The 18,507-nt window shown below is 38.8% G+C and overlaps 1 protein-coding gene across 1 annotated transcript in view; it reads right to left on the bottom strand.

Moving 5' to 3' along the window:
* Phex (phosphate regulating endopeptidase homolog X-linked) overlaps window positions 1-18,507 on the bottom strand; it is a 207,962-nt gene that overhangs the window by 113,527 nt on the left and 75,928 nt on the right. The window contains exon 12 of the mRNA XM_005074253.4: window positions 1,477-1,578. Coding sequence (XP_005074310.1) covers window positions 1,477-1,578 — 102 coding nt within the window. The remainder of the gene's footprint in view (window positions 1-1,476; window positions 1,579-18,507) is intronic.

Here is an 18,507-nt window from a genome sequence, read left to right as displayed (position 1 = left end):
ACTCTCTCTATTCTTCTCTCCTTCTCCCTTCCCTCCCCCTCCCTCCTTCCCCCCTCTCTGTTCACACCACTCATTCTGTGAAAAGTGATACTTTAGGACTCCAGGCTACAACAAAGGGCACCTGACACACTGAGCATTCAACTCTCCACTACAAGATACATCCTGCCCCACACATTACAAGCTAGCTCTGCACATAAACCAAGCCTTCAAGAAACAACAATGTGTCGATTCCAAAAGTTTCATCTACCATATGGAGAGTGGCCCCCCACAGCCCATGTGTTCCTGCCTCCTCCAGCCTGTGCCATACATGACCTAAAACAGCTTTGACAGATCCTGCAGAGAGAAAAAAAAAAAAGCAAAATTAACCCTTTGTGTTCTTCCACTTCAACAAGGGGACTCGGTACTTACAGCAATCCTATAGTGAGAATCTCCTTGTTTCTTGACCATACCACAAAAGCACTGATGCTAGTGATGACTCAAAGCAGTGGACCTACTAATAATAGTTAGAGGGGGGAGACTAAAATCACAGATGCACAGACCTCCAGCTTGGTGCACTAAATTGGTCATTACTAATGAGGGACCTAGCACAATCTTGGATGTCTGTGTCCCACTGGCAACTGCTCTCATCGGGAAGGTTTCAAAACCACTTCTAAAAAGAAGAGATGTTCCCAATTTCAGAGTCTCTCAGCTACAGAGTGGCATCCATAGGGAGTACAGCAAGTGTATGCCCTGGCCCTACCGATTTGAGCTCCAGCTCAAGAAGAATATCTCCAAATCAAGATGGACCCTTTCCTTATTTGGAGACAGCACAGCTGTTCAGAATTTCCCTGTTTATTTCTTTATCTTGTTGCACATCATCAGAGAATTTTACCAAGCTTCACAAGTATCCACTTGTGACAGGAACTATTTTTTTCTACTAATCCACAATGGTCTATCACTCCCACTTGGCTGATATGCATGCCCTTTGGGCCATTTGAGGAACACGATGGGCTAGGAAGTACATGTGCTTTACTACAGAAAAAGACTTGCCTCAGGTCATTTGCACACATCATGCACAAATGGAGAAGACACATGGACAATCTGGGGTTTTCTTCTCTGCAACTTGAGGGCCCTTCTGACAGCTGCTTCCCATGGCTCCCTACTGCTCTACATTCTGCCATATCCAATGATGGTTTATAGCAAAATTCACTAGGCAGTGAGCCATGTGGCTCTTACAGACAGCGATTAAGAGCGAAGGAAAAGGCTGAATTACATGGCATTTGAAAATGCAGTTTGAGAAAGAACAAGTCAGATCTGATTTTCTGTTACCTCCTGGTGATGAAATCTATGTGTTCATCCAAAAGCTCACACCTACCTCTGGGGTCATTTGGAGCCAACAGCTCAGTCAATAAAAAAATCAACTGCACAGTCAATGTCAAGCATGAAAATCCATTAAACAAAAAGTCAGTTTTTTTTTCCATCAAAGGAAATCCTTACCTTTTCTTGAGCTTTCCTTTTTGTTCCTGCATCCATCCAATCATTTTCTTTCTCCAGCATGTCAATAAAGGCCCAGCGAACACCCTCAATCAATTCTTCCATCTATAGGAAAATACCCCCCAAAAGCAGCGTCAAAACAAGAAACTTCAGACAAAGCTCCTTCAACCTAAATCAGGTTGCAAGAAAACTACTTCATGGCTCAAATTGGGAGGAGGGCCTTTCAGTTTGATTCCAAGCTTTGTCATTTTTTGGGGGGAGCATCTATGAATGGATTACACAGGTAGGTGATAGAAAATCCACCAGAAGCTATCACTACTCAATCACTTACCTGTACATCGCTATGAAATGGGTCTATCCTTATCAAGATAACAACCCATTTCAATAATTTAATAAGAGTTGGGGAATGGAGCTCAGTGGCAAAGTGCACACCTAGCAAGTGCAAGGCCCTAGGTTCTATCCCCAATACCAACACACACACACACACACACACACACACACACACACACACACACAGTTTTATCAGAACCTGAGAGCACCAAGCACAGGCTGTTTATTTTAGAAAGTGAGCATTGAAAGAGGTATTGTTAAAAGAAAATCATGCAGGAAGATAGAGCACCCAATAGGACACAATGCCATCATGAATCATATTTATGTTAAGACCCCAAATCTCTCTAAATTCGGTGCCAGTAGTGAAACCAAATGCTTAGTCAATGTCTATTACCTTTCTACTGCTCCCTCTCCTCCCTTGCAGCCCAGAAAGTCTTATTTCATATCTACAATGGTGGTGACAAGGCAGCATTCACAGAAAGCAAGTTTTCTGAAAGGCCTTTTCCTAAGCTTTTAAAGAATGAGATCACATCCATGCTGAGGACACATTTGCTTTGATGACAGCCTCTGCTGGGCCATAGCCGGGATGGGGAAGCTGGTAGGGAAAGGGACACTAATGTAGTGTTTCAAGGAGACCCCACCATGTATGTATGAATGTCTCATAATCCCATCCACCTGCAGAAATGCCCTGGCTTCCTTAATTGAATAGACAGTAAGGAACAAACCCTGGAGTCTGATCTCAGGATTCTATTTATTGTTGAGATTATGGACCTATAAATCAATTGTTATTGTTCTTTCTAAACATCCCCTTTGTTCTATAAGGAATTGTCAGCAAAAAACTCACAAAAAATAATTTCTCTCTGTTTCTCAGCTATGTTTTCAGTTTAATAACAGTTGTAAGGGAACCAGAGCTGTAAATCAGTGGGCTGGGTTCCATCGTATGTAAATAAGAACAAACAGCAGATGGGAAAGGGGGAGCTTCACAGCTATTTCTTCCCAACTTAGAGAAAATACTAAGAGAAAGAGAAAGCTCAAGTAGGCATCTAGGCATGACAAGAACATGAAATGATAGGAGAGCAAAAGTCTCTAAAATCATTAAGTCACAGTTCTCAACTTTACATGCATATTGGAGTCTTGTGGCGCTTTCACAGTCATGACAAAAAGTAATTTAAAAAAAGAAAAGAAAGAATCTTGGAGGGAATGCATCAGGACACTGTGGTTGTTGATACTAAGGTTCAGTTTAGGCAGTGGCAGTAGGTGAGCCCTATGTATAGAAATGGTTGAATTCCATGAGCATTGCAGGAAGCCACTTATTTTTATGAACAATAAAGTTAGAAGTAGATGGTCTATATAAATTCATGCAGCTAGTGAAGGCCAGAGCCAGATGCTGACCACAGAGCCTAAATGACAACTGTGAGTGCAGAGCTTCTAGAAGCCTCAGACATTTTCCCCCATGAGTCAGGAAGTAGCAGGTAACCAACAGTCAGATGCAGAGGTAACCATTCCTAACAGGAAGTCTGACTAAAGGGGTACAGAAAGAGCACAGAGCCTCCCAAAGACTACATCTTCTGCTTATGTAGTACCTAGCATCCTTAAATCTTGATAAGCTCATAAAACTAGCATCTCACCTGCATGCAGAAGGAATAAGGCTGTCTTCCCAAATCAGAGGGGGATACGAGAGATGGAAACGAATAAGTAGAGTTGACATGTTTAGTAATCAAAGAAAGGGAACCAGATGATTAATAGCACGTGAAAAGGTGAGAAAATCAGAGAGATAGGTAATTCCCCAGCTATACGCAGGGACAATACATTGGACACAGCTGGCATTCTCTAAGACCGAGATGTGATAAGCAGAGCATGGACAGAGAGGAGCTATTAAAGAAAGAAAGGAAAGAGGTGGAAATAGGGATAATGGAGTGGTCTGAGGCTTGTGACTGTGAAATATTTGCTGCTGATGATTTTGTTGACATTGCTGCTACTTGGTGTGCGAGCTCTCTGTGTTCTAATACCAGTGGACACATTGAGAAGGGATAGGCTGAAACTATAACAAAGGGGGAGATGAGATCCAAAGACTGTATGGAAAGACTCATCATAGAATGAGGTAAGATTACAAAAGGAAGCAAGATGTCATAAGAATCTCAAGACTAGAGGGCATGCAATCATATCTTTTCTCTGTGAAACTGCACTGAGATATACAAAAAGAGTTTGTCTTAAAAAAAAAACCTGTCCCTTCCCACATGGCTACATACATCCTAGCAGTATGAACACACGGTTGGGAAAGGGGATTTTGCATATCAAGAAGGGGAGGGAGAGGGAACTGGGATTGACATGTAAAACAAGCTATTTAAAATTTTAAAAAATTAAAAATTTAAAAAAAAGAAAAGAAAAAGAGAAGAATAAAAGATTTCCTCCCAGTACTCTGGCCAGCATGTAGCAGTAATAGAAGTATCTAATAAGTAAGGAAAACTGACCATCACCAAGCAAATATTTATTTTGAATAAGATGCAGAAAACTAATATTTCATTATATTTTAATCCGTCAGTCAAATGAAAGAAAATAAGCACTTCCCAAGCCAAAAGGATCTTTGGAAGTTAGTTTTATTTTCTTCGTGTTTGTTTGTTTGTTTGAAATTCCCACAATGAATTTTGATGCCATTATAGCCCTATTATCTTCAGTGACATTTTAATGAAGGATACACTTTTTGTTAAATCCAGCTTGGTAGGAGGTACCCTCGAACAAACTGGTACAGAAGACTGCTTCCTGAACATAACACCAGTAGCACACACACTGAGGTCAATATTTAATAAACGGGACATCATGAAACTGAGGAGCTTTTATAAGGCAAAGGACAAAAGGCAAGACAAAAAGGCAGCCCACAGATTGGAAAAGATATTCACTAACCCCACATCTGACAGAGGGCTGATATCCAAAGTTTACAAAGAATTCAAGAAGCAAGTCTCCAAAACACCAAATAATCCAATTAAAAAGTGGGGTACAGAACTAAATGGAGAATTCTCAATATAGGAATCTAAAATAGTTGAAAGATACTTAAGAAAATGCTCAATGCCCTTAGCCATGAGGGAAATGCAAATCAAAACAACTCTGTTCCTGTCAGAATGACTAAAATCAAAAACACCAAGGACATTTTATGCTGGAGAGGCTGTGGAGAAGGGGGAACATTCCTCCACTGCTGGTGGGAGTGCAAATTCATACAGCCACTTTGGAAATCAGTATGGCAGTTCCTCAGAAAAATAGGAATCAGTCTACCACAAAATCCAGCAATTCCGCACTTAGGCATATACCCAAAGGATACACTTTCATATAGCAAGGGCATCTGTTTAACTATGTTCGTAGCAACATTATTTGTAATAGCCAGGACCTGGAAACAACCTAGATGCCCCTCAACTGAAGAGTGGATAGAGAAAATGTGGTACATTTACACAAGGGAGCACTACTCAGTGGAAAAACCATGGAATCTTGAAATTCGCAGGCAAATTGATGAAACTAGAAGAAACCATCCTGGGTGAGGTAACCCAGTCACAGAATGACAAGCATGGTATGTACTCACTCATATATGGATTTTCGACATGCAGCAAAGGTTTACAAGCCTACAATTCATACCACCAGAGAAGCTAGGAAACAATGAGGACCCTAAGAGTAACATACATGGTCCCCCAGAGAAGAGGAAAGGAACAAGGTCTCCTGAGCTAATTGGGAGTGTGGGGAGGGGAGAGAGAGTTAGGAAAAAGAGATGGGGAGAAGAGGAGGGGAAAGTAGAACATGAGGGAGAAGGAAGATTGAGTCAGATAGAGAGGAAGACATGAGGGAGAAGGAAGATTGATTCAGATATAGGAGAACAAGAAAAGAGATACCAGAAAAGAGGGAGCCATTATAGGTTTAAAGAGAAATCTGGCACTAGGGAACTGTCCAGAGATCTACAAGGTGACCCCGGCCAGCAATCTAAGCAATAGTGGAGAGGCTACCTTAAATGCTCTTCCCCGATAATGAGATTGATGACTACCTTATATGCCATCCTAGAGCCTTCATCCAGTAGCTGATGGAAGCAGAAGCAGACATCCACAGCTAAACACTGAGCCAAACTCTGGAATCCAGTTGCAGAGAGGGAGTAGTGATGAGCAAAGGGGTGAAGATCAGGCTGGAGAAACCCACAGAAATAGCTGATCTGAACAAGTGGGAGATCATGGACGCCAGACTGATGGCTGGGAAACCACCATAGGACCGACTCAGATTCCCTGAACGTGCATGTCAGTTAGGAGGACTAGGCAATCTATAGGACCTCTGGTAGTGGATCAGTTTTTGTTTCCTAGTACATGAATGGGTTTTGGGAGCCCATTCCACATAGAGGGATACTCTCTCAGCCCAGACACATGGGGGAGAGCCTAGGCCCTGTTCCAAATGATATGACAGACTTTGAAGATCCCCCAATGAAGGTCTCACCTCCCTGGGGAGCAGAAAGTGGATGGGGTAGGGGGTTGGTGAGGAGCAGGGGAGGAGGGGAGTGAGAGGGAACTGGGATTGACATGTAAAACACCTTGTTTCTAATTTAATTTTAAAAATCACAAAAAAAGAAATTAGAAGGCAAAAAAACTTGGTTTGAAAGTTATTAAATCAGCTTGGTTTTAAACTAAGCAGCTTGGTCTCAAAGAAACTGCCTTGGCCATTTCTGGGCATTATAACTGCTATCAAATGTATCAAATGCTTAAGAACAGAATTTTCCATAGGTTTTTCCAAGCTCTTTGTCTGTAAACTGCTGATTGGCATTCCAAGTGGAAATACACTGAAGCAAACCGATTTCAGCTTATTGTCTGAATGAAGAACGACAAATAGTTTACCCATATGTAGAATTCCTTCACTCCCCTCCCACCTCTGTCTTCCCTAAATCAATATTTTGATAACTCACTCTCTTTGTAGCTTTCATTTGTGTCAGAATGTAAGTAAATAACTTCCCTTCTGGCCACACATTGTCCTTCAGTGCCCTTGAGAAAAACTGTATGTGTTCTCATTGTCTCTCTGTCTCTCTCTCTCTCTGTCTCTCTATCTGTCTGTCTGTCTCTCTGTCTCTCTCTCCCTCCTTTATGGATTTATTCTATAATGTTTTCTGTGAAATGGTACTGAAATACCCTAACAGACTTCCAGAACAAGAGAAATCTTTGAAAATGATTAATGTCAGTGGCTGGCATGTCAACGCAAATAGATAATGATTTTAGCATGCTTCAACCAGGAAGATAAATCATGGAACATTTTTGATTTTTATCTTTGGACTAGTCTACAGACTCCCATAATAACATTTCCTTCAGTCAAAGTGCACTCCCCAAAACAGCAAAAGCCTGACATAATTTTTAAGTAAGGGGGAAAGAGAAACAATATTTGTTCACCAAACCTTGAACTAATGCCCCAAGAGCCATCATATAACATTAATGGAAATCACTTGAAGATGGAGTCAGCAGGTTAAGTTATCCACACAAAATGTTTATTTAGAGTCAAAGACCAAAATGTAACATACAAGATTTAACTAAACTATTACTGTGAGCAAATCTGTCACATTCAAGTCAAGGGCCTTCCAGGTAAAGCAACATTTTGGAAAGCATCTATTTCAGTTTTCTGAATCAACACTAAAAGTACAGTTCATTTGGTTGAACTATGGCAGTGGTTAGTTCTATTCCTCAACCATGTCTATTTCAAAGTTGCCTCTCCTCGCCCATGACTTGGGTCATAATATCTGATATCAGATAATACAAAGTTGCACGTGTATCCATATCCATGTTATTATTCTATCCTAAAAAATGAGATTTTCCTATCTTGTCCTTCCCACTCCCCTTTCTCTGTCTTCTCACTTTTCTCCTCACACACAGGCATGGGAAATTTTCCTTTCATATAAATAGGTAGTGACAGTGCATACTGAATCAGTTAAGCATATGTCAACAGTATTTTATGGTCAGTGGATTCAGTTTATCCCATGAATGGTTATAGTTCCCTTCTAGTCTTTGCTTCTAGCTACAGAGAAATCCCACAAAACCAGTTCAAATCCTTACTCACATCCATAAATTCTAACCTGATGTTTCAATCCCTTCTTGGAGTTCCTCTCAGGCTTATAATCAGAACAATACAGGTACATGTGATGTATGGTTATTTTTCCATTTGTATTTATTTAGTCTTCCTGACAAGATATAGGAATGTTGAGAACAAAAATCATAACATAGATCAAATGGGACTGTAAGAAAGCCAATACGTATCCTGAAAATTAAATTTTCTGTAACTTTTAATATTTTGTATATCATATATGATTTTTACATGATTTTATACCTCATGTTCATCATACCTAATACACTTAGCAGATGATCAGTACAGACAAATTATCACTCCATGCATTTTAAACTCTCCACTGTAAGTTCTAACTAGAGAAAATATATCAGAACAAGAAATAAAAAGCATACAAACAGTAATGGAAGAAATGAAAGCATACCTATTTATAGATTATATGATCCTATATGCAGGAAAACCTAAAACCTCCATCAATGATTCATAAAATGATAAATTCAGTAATGTTACAAGATATAAAATAAATGCACAAAATAAGTATCACATTATATCCCAATAAAATTGATGAGAAAGAAATTGTAAAAGCAAATCCATTCACAATAGCACAATAGCTTAGAATTAAAATATGTAGAACTAGATTAGGACAGAAAGCAAAAGAGCTCTATGATGACAAGCATAGAGCCGTAGTTAAGGAAAAAAAGGAACCTCAAAATTGCAAGGCCCTCCCATTTTCATGAGAGGAATAATTAATATTGTTAAAATGTTCAAGTTACTCATAATGATTATGGATTCAAAGCAATTCCTGGGGAAATACCAATAAATGTTTTTACAGAACTAGAAAAAGCCATCCTGAAATTGCTACAGAAGCACAAAAGACCCCAAATAGCTGAAACAATCTTGGGCAAAAAAGAGCAAAGCTGAAGGCATAACAATACCTAGTTCTGAGACATACTACAAGGCATAAGCAAAACAGCATGGTATTGGCATGAGAACAGACACACAAGCCAGTGGAACAGAACAGGGATGCCAGAAATAAACCCATGCATCTGCAGCCAACTGATTCTCAAGAAAAGGCCAAAACCATACATTTTCCTCATCAATACAATAATCCTAGGAAAACTGGATATTCATATGTATAATGTTGAATTCTATCCCTGTCTCTCACCTTGTACTAAAATGAACTTAAAATAGAGCTGAGAAACTACTAGAAGGAAACAGAAAATAGTTCCAAACATTGGTGTAGACCGTGAAATTTTTTTCAATATGATCCCCAAAAGACAGGAAACAAAAGCAAAACTACAGGATTAGAATTCATCAAATTAGAAAGTCTCTGTGTCACAAAAGGAACAAAATAAAGAGCCATCCTAGTAAACAGAAGCAAATGTCTGTGAACTAATCATCTGATGAAGTATTAATATCCTAACCATACAAAAAAGAAATAGAAAAACAAACCCTAAGGAATCCAATTTTAAAATGGGCAAATGATCTGAATAGATGTTTCAAAAGAAGAAATGCAAGTGGCCAAGCAATCTATGAAAGAAAAATACACAGTGTTATTAGCCACTGGGGAAGTGGGAGTCACAGCCATAGTATTATCTCATTCCGGGTATGATGGCTATTATTTTTAAATAACAAATGTTGGTGATGAAGTGGCATGCTACATGCGGACATTAAAAAATGTAAGTCAACTTGAAAATAAAAAAAAGTTATTATTAGAGGCTGGGGTATGGAGGGAATAGCACATGAAAAACTAGATTTGATTGGTGTGCCTTGTATACACATACTAAATTATCATAGTAAGTAATTTTGTTAAAAATGAAAAATACCTGGGGGGAGGGTTGGAAGGGGCTGGTGGAGGGACAAGGGAGGAGGGGTGGGAGAGGGAGCTGGGATTGACATGTGAAGCATTAATGTTTCTAATTTAAATAAAAACATATATTGACAAAAAAATGAAAAATACTTCTAGTATTTCTAGTATTTTCAACAAGGAACTGAAAATGAAACAAATGTTTTTCATTTATACAAATCTATAATACTCATCTGGTATAAGAGAAATTATAAAGTTCTGTCACATATAGTATGGGATTTCCCAAATATAACCAAGAGATTTAATAATATGGAACATGCCGGGCGGTGGTGGCGCACGCCTTTAATCCCAGCACTTGGGAGGCAGAGGCAGGCGGATCTCTGTGAGTTCGAGGCCGGGCTGGACCGATAGCCTCCGAAACAATACAAAGAAACCCTGTCTCGTAAAAACAAAAACAAAAAAAAAATAATAATATGGAACATTACAAAAGGGAAAGATACATGACATCTCCTTTATATAAAGTCAAATTTTTAAAACAGACCTATTCAAATTGAGTGATTCAAAACTGATCCACCAGTGAATAACAAGTTCATCTTTACATTAGTAGGAAAGTTCACAGCAAATGTCTCTGGAATGACTATATCCTGCAAACAAATGCAAACTTCATTGAAAAACAGATAATTTGGTGAATTAGCCTCATCTACTCTTAAACTGGTGGTATCAACATTACACTTGAAAAATAGCTAAGAATGATATTATATAGATATATACATATATAGAGAGAAATAGACAGACAGACATAGATATGTGTGTATATGCATACAAATATATATACATATCATTGATGTTGAATAGGGTCAGATTCCTCTACTTAAAATCACTTGATTAATGAAAGGGAAGAATGGACATCATTATTAATGTCTGTAGTTAACTAAAAACTGGGCTATATTCTCAGAAAAGAGCAACTGTCATTTTACTAGAAATACACACATTAAGTGCATTCATAAATACTACATCTTCATTGATTCATTATGAATATTTATATAAATGAGTTTGAATTAGAATCTTATAAAATATAATAATGGTTTTGAAATAAGTAAAGAATGAACTTACAATGGAGGTGGAACAAATGGTTAAGTCAAAAAGAAAAAAGTCTAAGGACAGAAACTGCTGTGGTTTCTGGCAGCCAAGTGAGCTAATAAATCACATAAGATTGTCAGGATTAGCAAACTTGCATAGCCATTAAACATGTTGGCAAAAGAAAAAGAGAATATCCAATTATTTGGGCCCAAGCAATGCTATGAAGCATGCTAGTCTGGTGGTACAAGTGTTTAGCATGCCCTTTCATCAAAAGCTACACATCTGTAAGACTGGGCTAGGGACAGAAAGAATATCTTTTTCACCAACTATGAATATACAAGCTGTTTCCTCTTTCATAATTTATCATGTCCCATTTGCCACTTTGCCACTCTCAGAGGGAATGGATCAAAAACCAGAATAATATCTACAAGTTAACCATGTCATCATAATGGCTCAGCTCTTGGCCTTCGCTGTGGTAACAACACTCTTTTCCCCCAGCAAGTAACTGTGTTTGGCCAGTCCCAGTGTTCAGATCTGATTCAAGGTACAACAAATAGTTTCTTACAGTAAATGAATCTGTAGTACCAGGCTTCTGCGTTGCATAGGTGTGATTGAATTTTCTTGCCCAGATTGTGACCAATAAAATGTGGCAAAAGCAACACTGTCCAATGCTATCCTAAGATGTAGACAACAAATGTGAAAAGTGGGTCAAACCTATCATAATTATGGCAGCACACTCAAGGCCAAAGCCAAGAGGAGTGTCCACGCTTATTTCAAAAGAATTCCCAATGAGCTTTCTAAATTACTTATTTTTCTGGATGTCATTTTACCAAAGATTGCATAAATGAGTTGTCAACACTGGGGTCTGAGGATATTTACTGCAACAAGACTCAGCCCATAGAGAGTTGTGAAACCTGGATCTGTTATAAAAATTCTACTTGGCTCCTTGAGTAGTTTCTTGAGATTCTCCAATGAGCCAAACTAATGTTAAATGATAGGGCAGCTTCTGGGAAGTGGCCAAGTCAATAGCATTAAAAAGATATTTATTCCAGGGATGGAGAGATGGCCCAGCAGTTAAGAGTGCTTACTGCTCTTGCAGAGGGTCTCAGTTCCGTTGCAGTTAACAAACACTTGTAATTCCAGTTTTGGGGGATTTGACACTTTTTCCTGACTTCCACAGTCACCCCCATGCATATGTATGTACTAATTAATCCACAAACACAGATATACATATAAATAAAAATGTTTCTATCTCTTTTAAAAAAGAAATAGAGCTTTATTCCAACTGAAAACTGCAATATGGGTGTCCATGAAAGCCTGGCAATGACAAGATTCCCTGTACTTTCCTCACTCTAAAATAGGTTAGAAAGAGGAAATCTACATGCAGAAGGTGCCACAGCCTGTGTCAACATCTTCATATTATAATCTCTACCTTTCCTGTTAATGCTAGGCACTACCCACAGTAGAACTGTGAACTAACATTTGCTGGATACTTACTATGTATCATGGATTGAACTGAGCCAATTATAAGGATCATGTCATTTAATCCTCACCCCAACCCAAAAAGGCAGGTACTACTTTATCTCTTTTTGTGATATTCTGAAGTCAAGTGTTTAGTCTTGAATTCTTTCCTTTACCTACAGCCTAAGTATGCTATGTGGCTTTAGATACTTTCACTAAAACTCCCAGCTTTGTAATCTGTCCCTGCCTTGTGATCCTTGGTCAACAGAATGTAGAAATAGCATTTGTATTAGCTACTTATCTGAGTACTGTGATAAAACACCAAGAGGAAGGGTTTATTCTGACTCGCAGTTTGAGATCATAGTCTATCGTGGTAAGGAAGACATCGCAGCAAGAATATAAGGAAGCTGGTCACATTGCATCCACAGTTAGCAGACAGAACAGTGAATGTTCACTTTCTTTTTATTCAGTCAGGGATCCTAGCCCATGAAATGGTACTACCCATTGTGTCTTTCCTCTTCAACTAAACCTGTCTGAAAATGCCCTCATAAATACTCTCAGAGGTATGTTTCTACGGTGATTCTAAAGCTAGTCAAGTTGACAATGCAGATGAAGTATCACAACGTTTACGCCAGTTCTGAGTCTGAGCCTCGGGAGACCCCACATGTTTCTGCTTGCTCACTTGCACCCCTGCCATCACCATGGGAGCATGTCCAGGTTGGCCAGATGATAGAAGTAAGATACATGAAGCAGGACCTAGCTGTCCCAGTCACTTCTGCCAAAACTAATCTTCATGGGCCAACCCCCAGACATTTGAGCAAACACGGCCAAAATCAGCAGATCTGTAGTGGGGACCACCACTGACTCCAGATGTATCTGCAGTAATTGCTTATTGCTGAATGCCAGTTTGGTTTTGTGAGTGACTGCTACACTGCATTCCTCTAGCAACAGATACTTGTGAGAATTTATACATACGAAAATGGGTTCAAAGAGTTAACCAATCTTCCCAAATTGGTAAAAGTAGATACTAGTTTTAAGATACCAAAGCAACTTGGCAGAAAATTAGATATAATTTTCATGCAAGGTTATTCTAAAACCCAAATCATTTCATTTTCCCTAATTCAGACAGGGCTTCAGCAGAGTTCCTCTGGAAACTGACCCCATTGATAGCTGGTACTATTTACTAGATGAACTAAACAAAGACACTCAATAGTCAGAATATCATTTCTATGCATAACTTGTGTCCAAAAGAACTTTTTTTCTGGATAATGATATTCCTAAGAGCAACTCTCATGAGTATCTGCATATGTAGAGAACAAAGAACCTCTAAGTGTAAGAACAGTGCCGTGATGCATGACACTAACTTTCAGATGACTTCTGCCATCAATGTTATAGTTACATCTCATTTACTCAACTACTGAGAGGAATGGTGAACAAGGGAATTGGAGAACTTAAAGAATATTAATGGCAGCACATCACTTCAATTATTTTGGCTCACTGATGAGGTAAGCTCCTAGTATATGGAGGTTTCAAGTTCAAACTCTACCACTGCAATTGGACCCCTGTGGGTATTTAAGTCCTTAACACCAGCTGAAGCAGTATGAGATAGGAGGAGAATTCCTTTCTTAGGATTAGAATTATACAATAATTGCACACATAGCAGCTGGGACAAATGGAAGATACTGTAGTCATCTGTAGGTCATCTATGGCTTTACTAGGACATGAAGTTGGAGATGGGGGAACTTATAGAGCACAAGAGGAAGTAAGAACTGTTCAAATAAAATTCATATTCTTCACCTAATAAAATCTAAACATGAAGCACAATAAAAGATTTACCCCACTTTAATTAGATTAACATTCTGTGTATAGAATGTTTTTGTATCTAATGAGTCCAATGACTTCAGTTTTCATCTGAGAGTTGATAAACATTCTCCCTTTGACCAAACATTAGTTAGTCTCCTCTAAGCCACCTTTTCAACTGAATCTTGACATTGCCCTCCTCCCCAGCCTCCACCCCATCCTGTGCTCACCAGACCTGCCTTGCCAACTTTGAATAAAATTCCTTATCAATAGACTTAGAAGTTAGTTTTCAATGTCTAGTAACTTTCAATGTCAAATCAAATTCTTAATTTTTCTATGCTTAACATCTAATTGCCTTGGCTTACCTGTGGCAAGAATAAATTTGGTTAAGCAATAGTTTCCTGCTCATGATGTTTCCTCTCAGTAGTTTGTTGTCTAATGGCTCTCTCTTTCTGCTTATTGGCTATAAATCTCTTGTTTGTTTGCTAACAGTCGTGGTAGAGTGTAAGCTCTTTTTCCTATTTTGACAGAGGTTATAGCTATTGTGGTAGTCCTGAACCAAATCTTTTGTTTTTTTGGGGCTACAGAGACTGCGTCAGTAGTTTAGAGTGCTTGCTACTCTTGCAGAGGACCCAGCTTTGATTACCAGCACTGCCAATCATAACTGCCAATCCTAAAGGATCTAATACCCACTCTTCTAGCCCCCACATGTCATACACAGACTCAAGCAGGTTCACGCATATACACACAAATAAAAAAATAATTTTTAAAGATGAAGCCCATACTAGTCTAGCAAGCATCAAAAACTCTTGTTGTTTTCCTTTAATGGCATCTATTGTATAATAAAAACACAGAAAATGTAAGGAGACAGCAAAACCACCTAGTGGTGGATCTGAGATTCATAAAGGTAAGTCTGTTGAGTATACAGTGTGCACAATGAAATAAAGCAAGATACAACAAAACTTGATGAGGGATGTCCTTCTGTATGTATGTTTCTCGTATTGGTTGATAAATAAAACACTGATTGGTCAGTAGCCAGGCAAGAAGTATAGGCGGAACTAATAGAGAGAAGCTGCCAGGGAGAGACGCCATGTAGTCGCTGAAAGAATGACAGGTTCGGGTGTTCTCTGGTAAGATAAGGCCATGTAAAAATACATAGATTAATAGTTATGGGTTACTAATTAAGAGAGATCTGGCCAATAAGAAGCTTAATCCATCAGGCAAACAATTTATAATTAATATAAGTCTCTGTGTGTTTATTTGTGGCTAAACAGCTGTGGGACCAGGCAGAACAGAAACTCTGACTACAAAAACTCAGGTCAGACAAAATGCACAGGTGGGAATTTCAACTTTACTGAATTTTGTAGAAACTAGAGTTAAAGTAAAAAAAAAAACTCAAAAAGAATTCAACACAATGAACATATTGTTCTTTAATATATATGTCTTCATGTCTGTTTAGTAACTAGAGAATGGCAAACATTAATTTTTAAAAACTTTTTGAAAATTACAGTCTTGAATCACCATTCCAAATATCAGAGTTCATTGTTAAAAACTGTGTCTCTAGAAAATGTTGGAAATTGAGCTTGGAATGCAGACTGAGCCAAAGATATGCCTAGAGTGTTGTTTTACATCAAAGCTCTGATGGCCTTGTTGTTCCTTGTTGTTTGCCTGTTTCTTTGAAGAATCATACGAACTCAAAAATGGAATAAGACTGGTTGGATTTGAATTAAGTTTCACTGTCTTTTTCTTTAAAATGTTGAAATGCTAGAAACAAAACTTCTGTTTCCTGTCTCTGACAAGCTAAACAACAGTAAGTGGGTGCCTTTTACTTTTTCTATCTTATTGTTAGATTATGCTCCTAAAAATGTGAATTACTTATAGAAAAAGTCACTGTGGAGTCTACAAGTTCCTCATTCTGGTCATAAAATTGATGATTCCCTGGGTGTTTTTCAGAGAGTAACTGGGAAATGTGCTATAGCCTAGCTCTTAAGAGACCCTCAGTCAGGGGCTGTGGTGGTCTTTAATCCCAGCACTCTGGGGTAGAGGCAGACAGATCTCTGTGAGTTGGAGGTCAGCCCTGTCAAAAAATCGAGTTCCAGGACAGGCTCCAAAGCTACATACAGAAACCCTGTATCGAAAAAACAAGAGAGAGAGGAGAGAGGGGGGAAGGGAGAGACAGAGATAGAGACAGAGACAGACAGAGAGACCTCTAAAGCTCTGTGCAAAGGTTGGCTCTCAACAGGTGCTATCCAAACAGCCTTTTAGGTATGGGACCTAGTCAAATACATTTAATTCATTGGGTTCCAGTACCCTCCTCATCCCCCCTTTCACTCACTGTCCATGAACTAACTTTTGTATTATACCACATGCATCTGCAAAAAGCAATAGAGCCACCTGATCAAGAACTAGAAGCAGCACAGCCATGAGCAAGTTCCTTTTTATAACTTTTGTCTGCTATAAGCCAATTATTTCAGAAATGTATTATAGTTAACATGAAACTAATTTACAATAGAACATGGGTTTAAGCCAGATTAAATGGATTTAGGTCTAATTGAAGCAATTTTCATGTTGTATGACCCCAGAGAACTTATGGATACTCTCGGAGCCTCAGTTTTGTCAATCTGGAAAGTGGAAACACTAAGGTCAATTTACACAATCACAAGGTCAATGTAAATGATTATGCATCTGGAATGTGCTTAGCAGAGTACTGGGCATATAGTTAAACCCCGGTTAATGCTACTACTAGAATCTTCAACAGCAGATTTAATTTATCATGACTATGGCATCAGACCTCATAACAATCATTTCCATTCCTTACTTTCCTACCGATCTTCATCTGACTTCAATAAACATGAATCCAAGAGTTTCCCTGTACATTTAAAGTATGAATTACAGGCTGGGGAGACAGATCAGTTGTCAAAGCGTCCATTATGCAAGGATGAGGACCTGAGTTTACATTCCCAAAACCCATGCAAAAAGTTGGATGTGTCTATGTGTGCCTAAAATTCCAGCCCTAGGTGCGTGTGAGGCTACAAGTACAGGGAGGGACACTTTCTCAGAAAAACAAAATAGAATACTAAAAAGGAAAATAGCTGATACCAACCTCTGCCCCCACATGAGCATCAAAATGACAATCTTTTATATAGATTAGGTGAAGGTAAACAACTCAAATTAATTTCACCTGCTCCTGTTACATTAAAGTTTTACTGAACTCAGGCTTTAAGGCTTTCACAGCTGTACCCATTGAGCCATCTCGCCAGCCCATTACTTAGATGGCTCTATGTTGAAAGACTCTTTTCTATATCCTGTTTGCCCTATTGCTAATTAAATTGGCTAAAATTCTTGTGAGTTCTGTAAGCGAAGGAACAGGGACTGGCATTACTGTGCCTGCACACACCCAGGAATACTTGCACTTGGAACACCTGAAGGAAACAGTAATGTGCAGTTATCCACCACCACCACCCCCAGAGGGAAAAAAACAACACAACATTAGGGCAGCAGAAGGGGATGAGGAGGAAGATGCTTTTCCTCTGCAAAGGAATCCTTGAAATAAATTGCTTTGCTTCCTCTCAGCTACCATAGATAACAGGAATATCAGAAGCTATCAACTGGAGGCCATTAAGCCAACATTGCCATGGAGAAGTCAAGAAACGTTAAAGAACAGGAGTCTCCTATAAAAAAATACTAATTTTAAGGGCAAATTAAGTAGTTAAAAATTTAAGGGTATATTAAATAGGAGTGAGGCAAGACACAAGTCCAGAAGCCATCATACGGGATTTGACACAATGTCAATCACTGAGGTTTTCAGGGACTGAAAACTGAAGCATTACTCACACTATTACTAACTGAGTAAACAAAGTATCGCTGTCCAAGTCACCTGGCCTGGCCTGACCTGCTCTGGTGAGTCGCTAGGGCTTCTGTTTGGAGAGATAATTGTTTTCTAGTGAGTGAGGCCAGGGACTGACCATTCAAAGTGTGGTACACGATACAGCAGCAGCATGAACGAGAACTTGCTGGAAAGTGGGGTTCTTGACTGAACCAAGTTAAAGAGAACTTCTGCTAAAATGTCGTGAGCTTTCCATCTTGCAATGAGATTCTGCATTTTAACAAGGCCATATGATTTGTTCACATGCTAAGGTTTGAAAAGTACTTAAAGTTTTTAACCTTCTGATACTGATTTGCTTTAGACAAACTCATCTTGGTAAACAAACAATGGCAGGTTTTCAGTCTAAATTAGACTTTCTGAAATCTGCCCCAATGTGACTCTTTCCGTTTTTCTTTCTTTTTTCTTCTTCTTTTTTCTTTGACTGAGGCTAATAATACAGTTGTTTTTAAACAAGTCCATCAGTGTTTCCAGGTGGTTCTTGGATGAGATCCCTGAAACAAGCCTATAAAAAGCCAGATTATTTTTCCTCTTATAAATTTCCAACTTAAGAATCCCCTGAAGGAAATAGTTTGGGCATAAGGGAGGCAAATAATTTTATGCAAAAGAGATG

This window comes from Mesocricetus auratus, unplaced genomic scaffold (genome assembly GCF_017639785.1).
Source record: "Mesocricetus auratus isolate SY011 unplaced genomic scaffold, BCM_Maur_2.0 Super-Scaffold_100003, whole genome shotgun sequence".
NCBI classification, from domain to species: Eukaryota; Metazoa; Chordata; class Mammalia; order Rodentia; family Cricetidae; genus Mesocricetus; species Mesocricetus auratus.
This window is presented reverse-complemented; position numbering and strand designations above follow the sequence as displayed.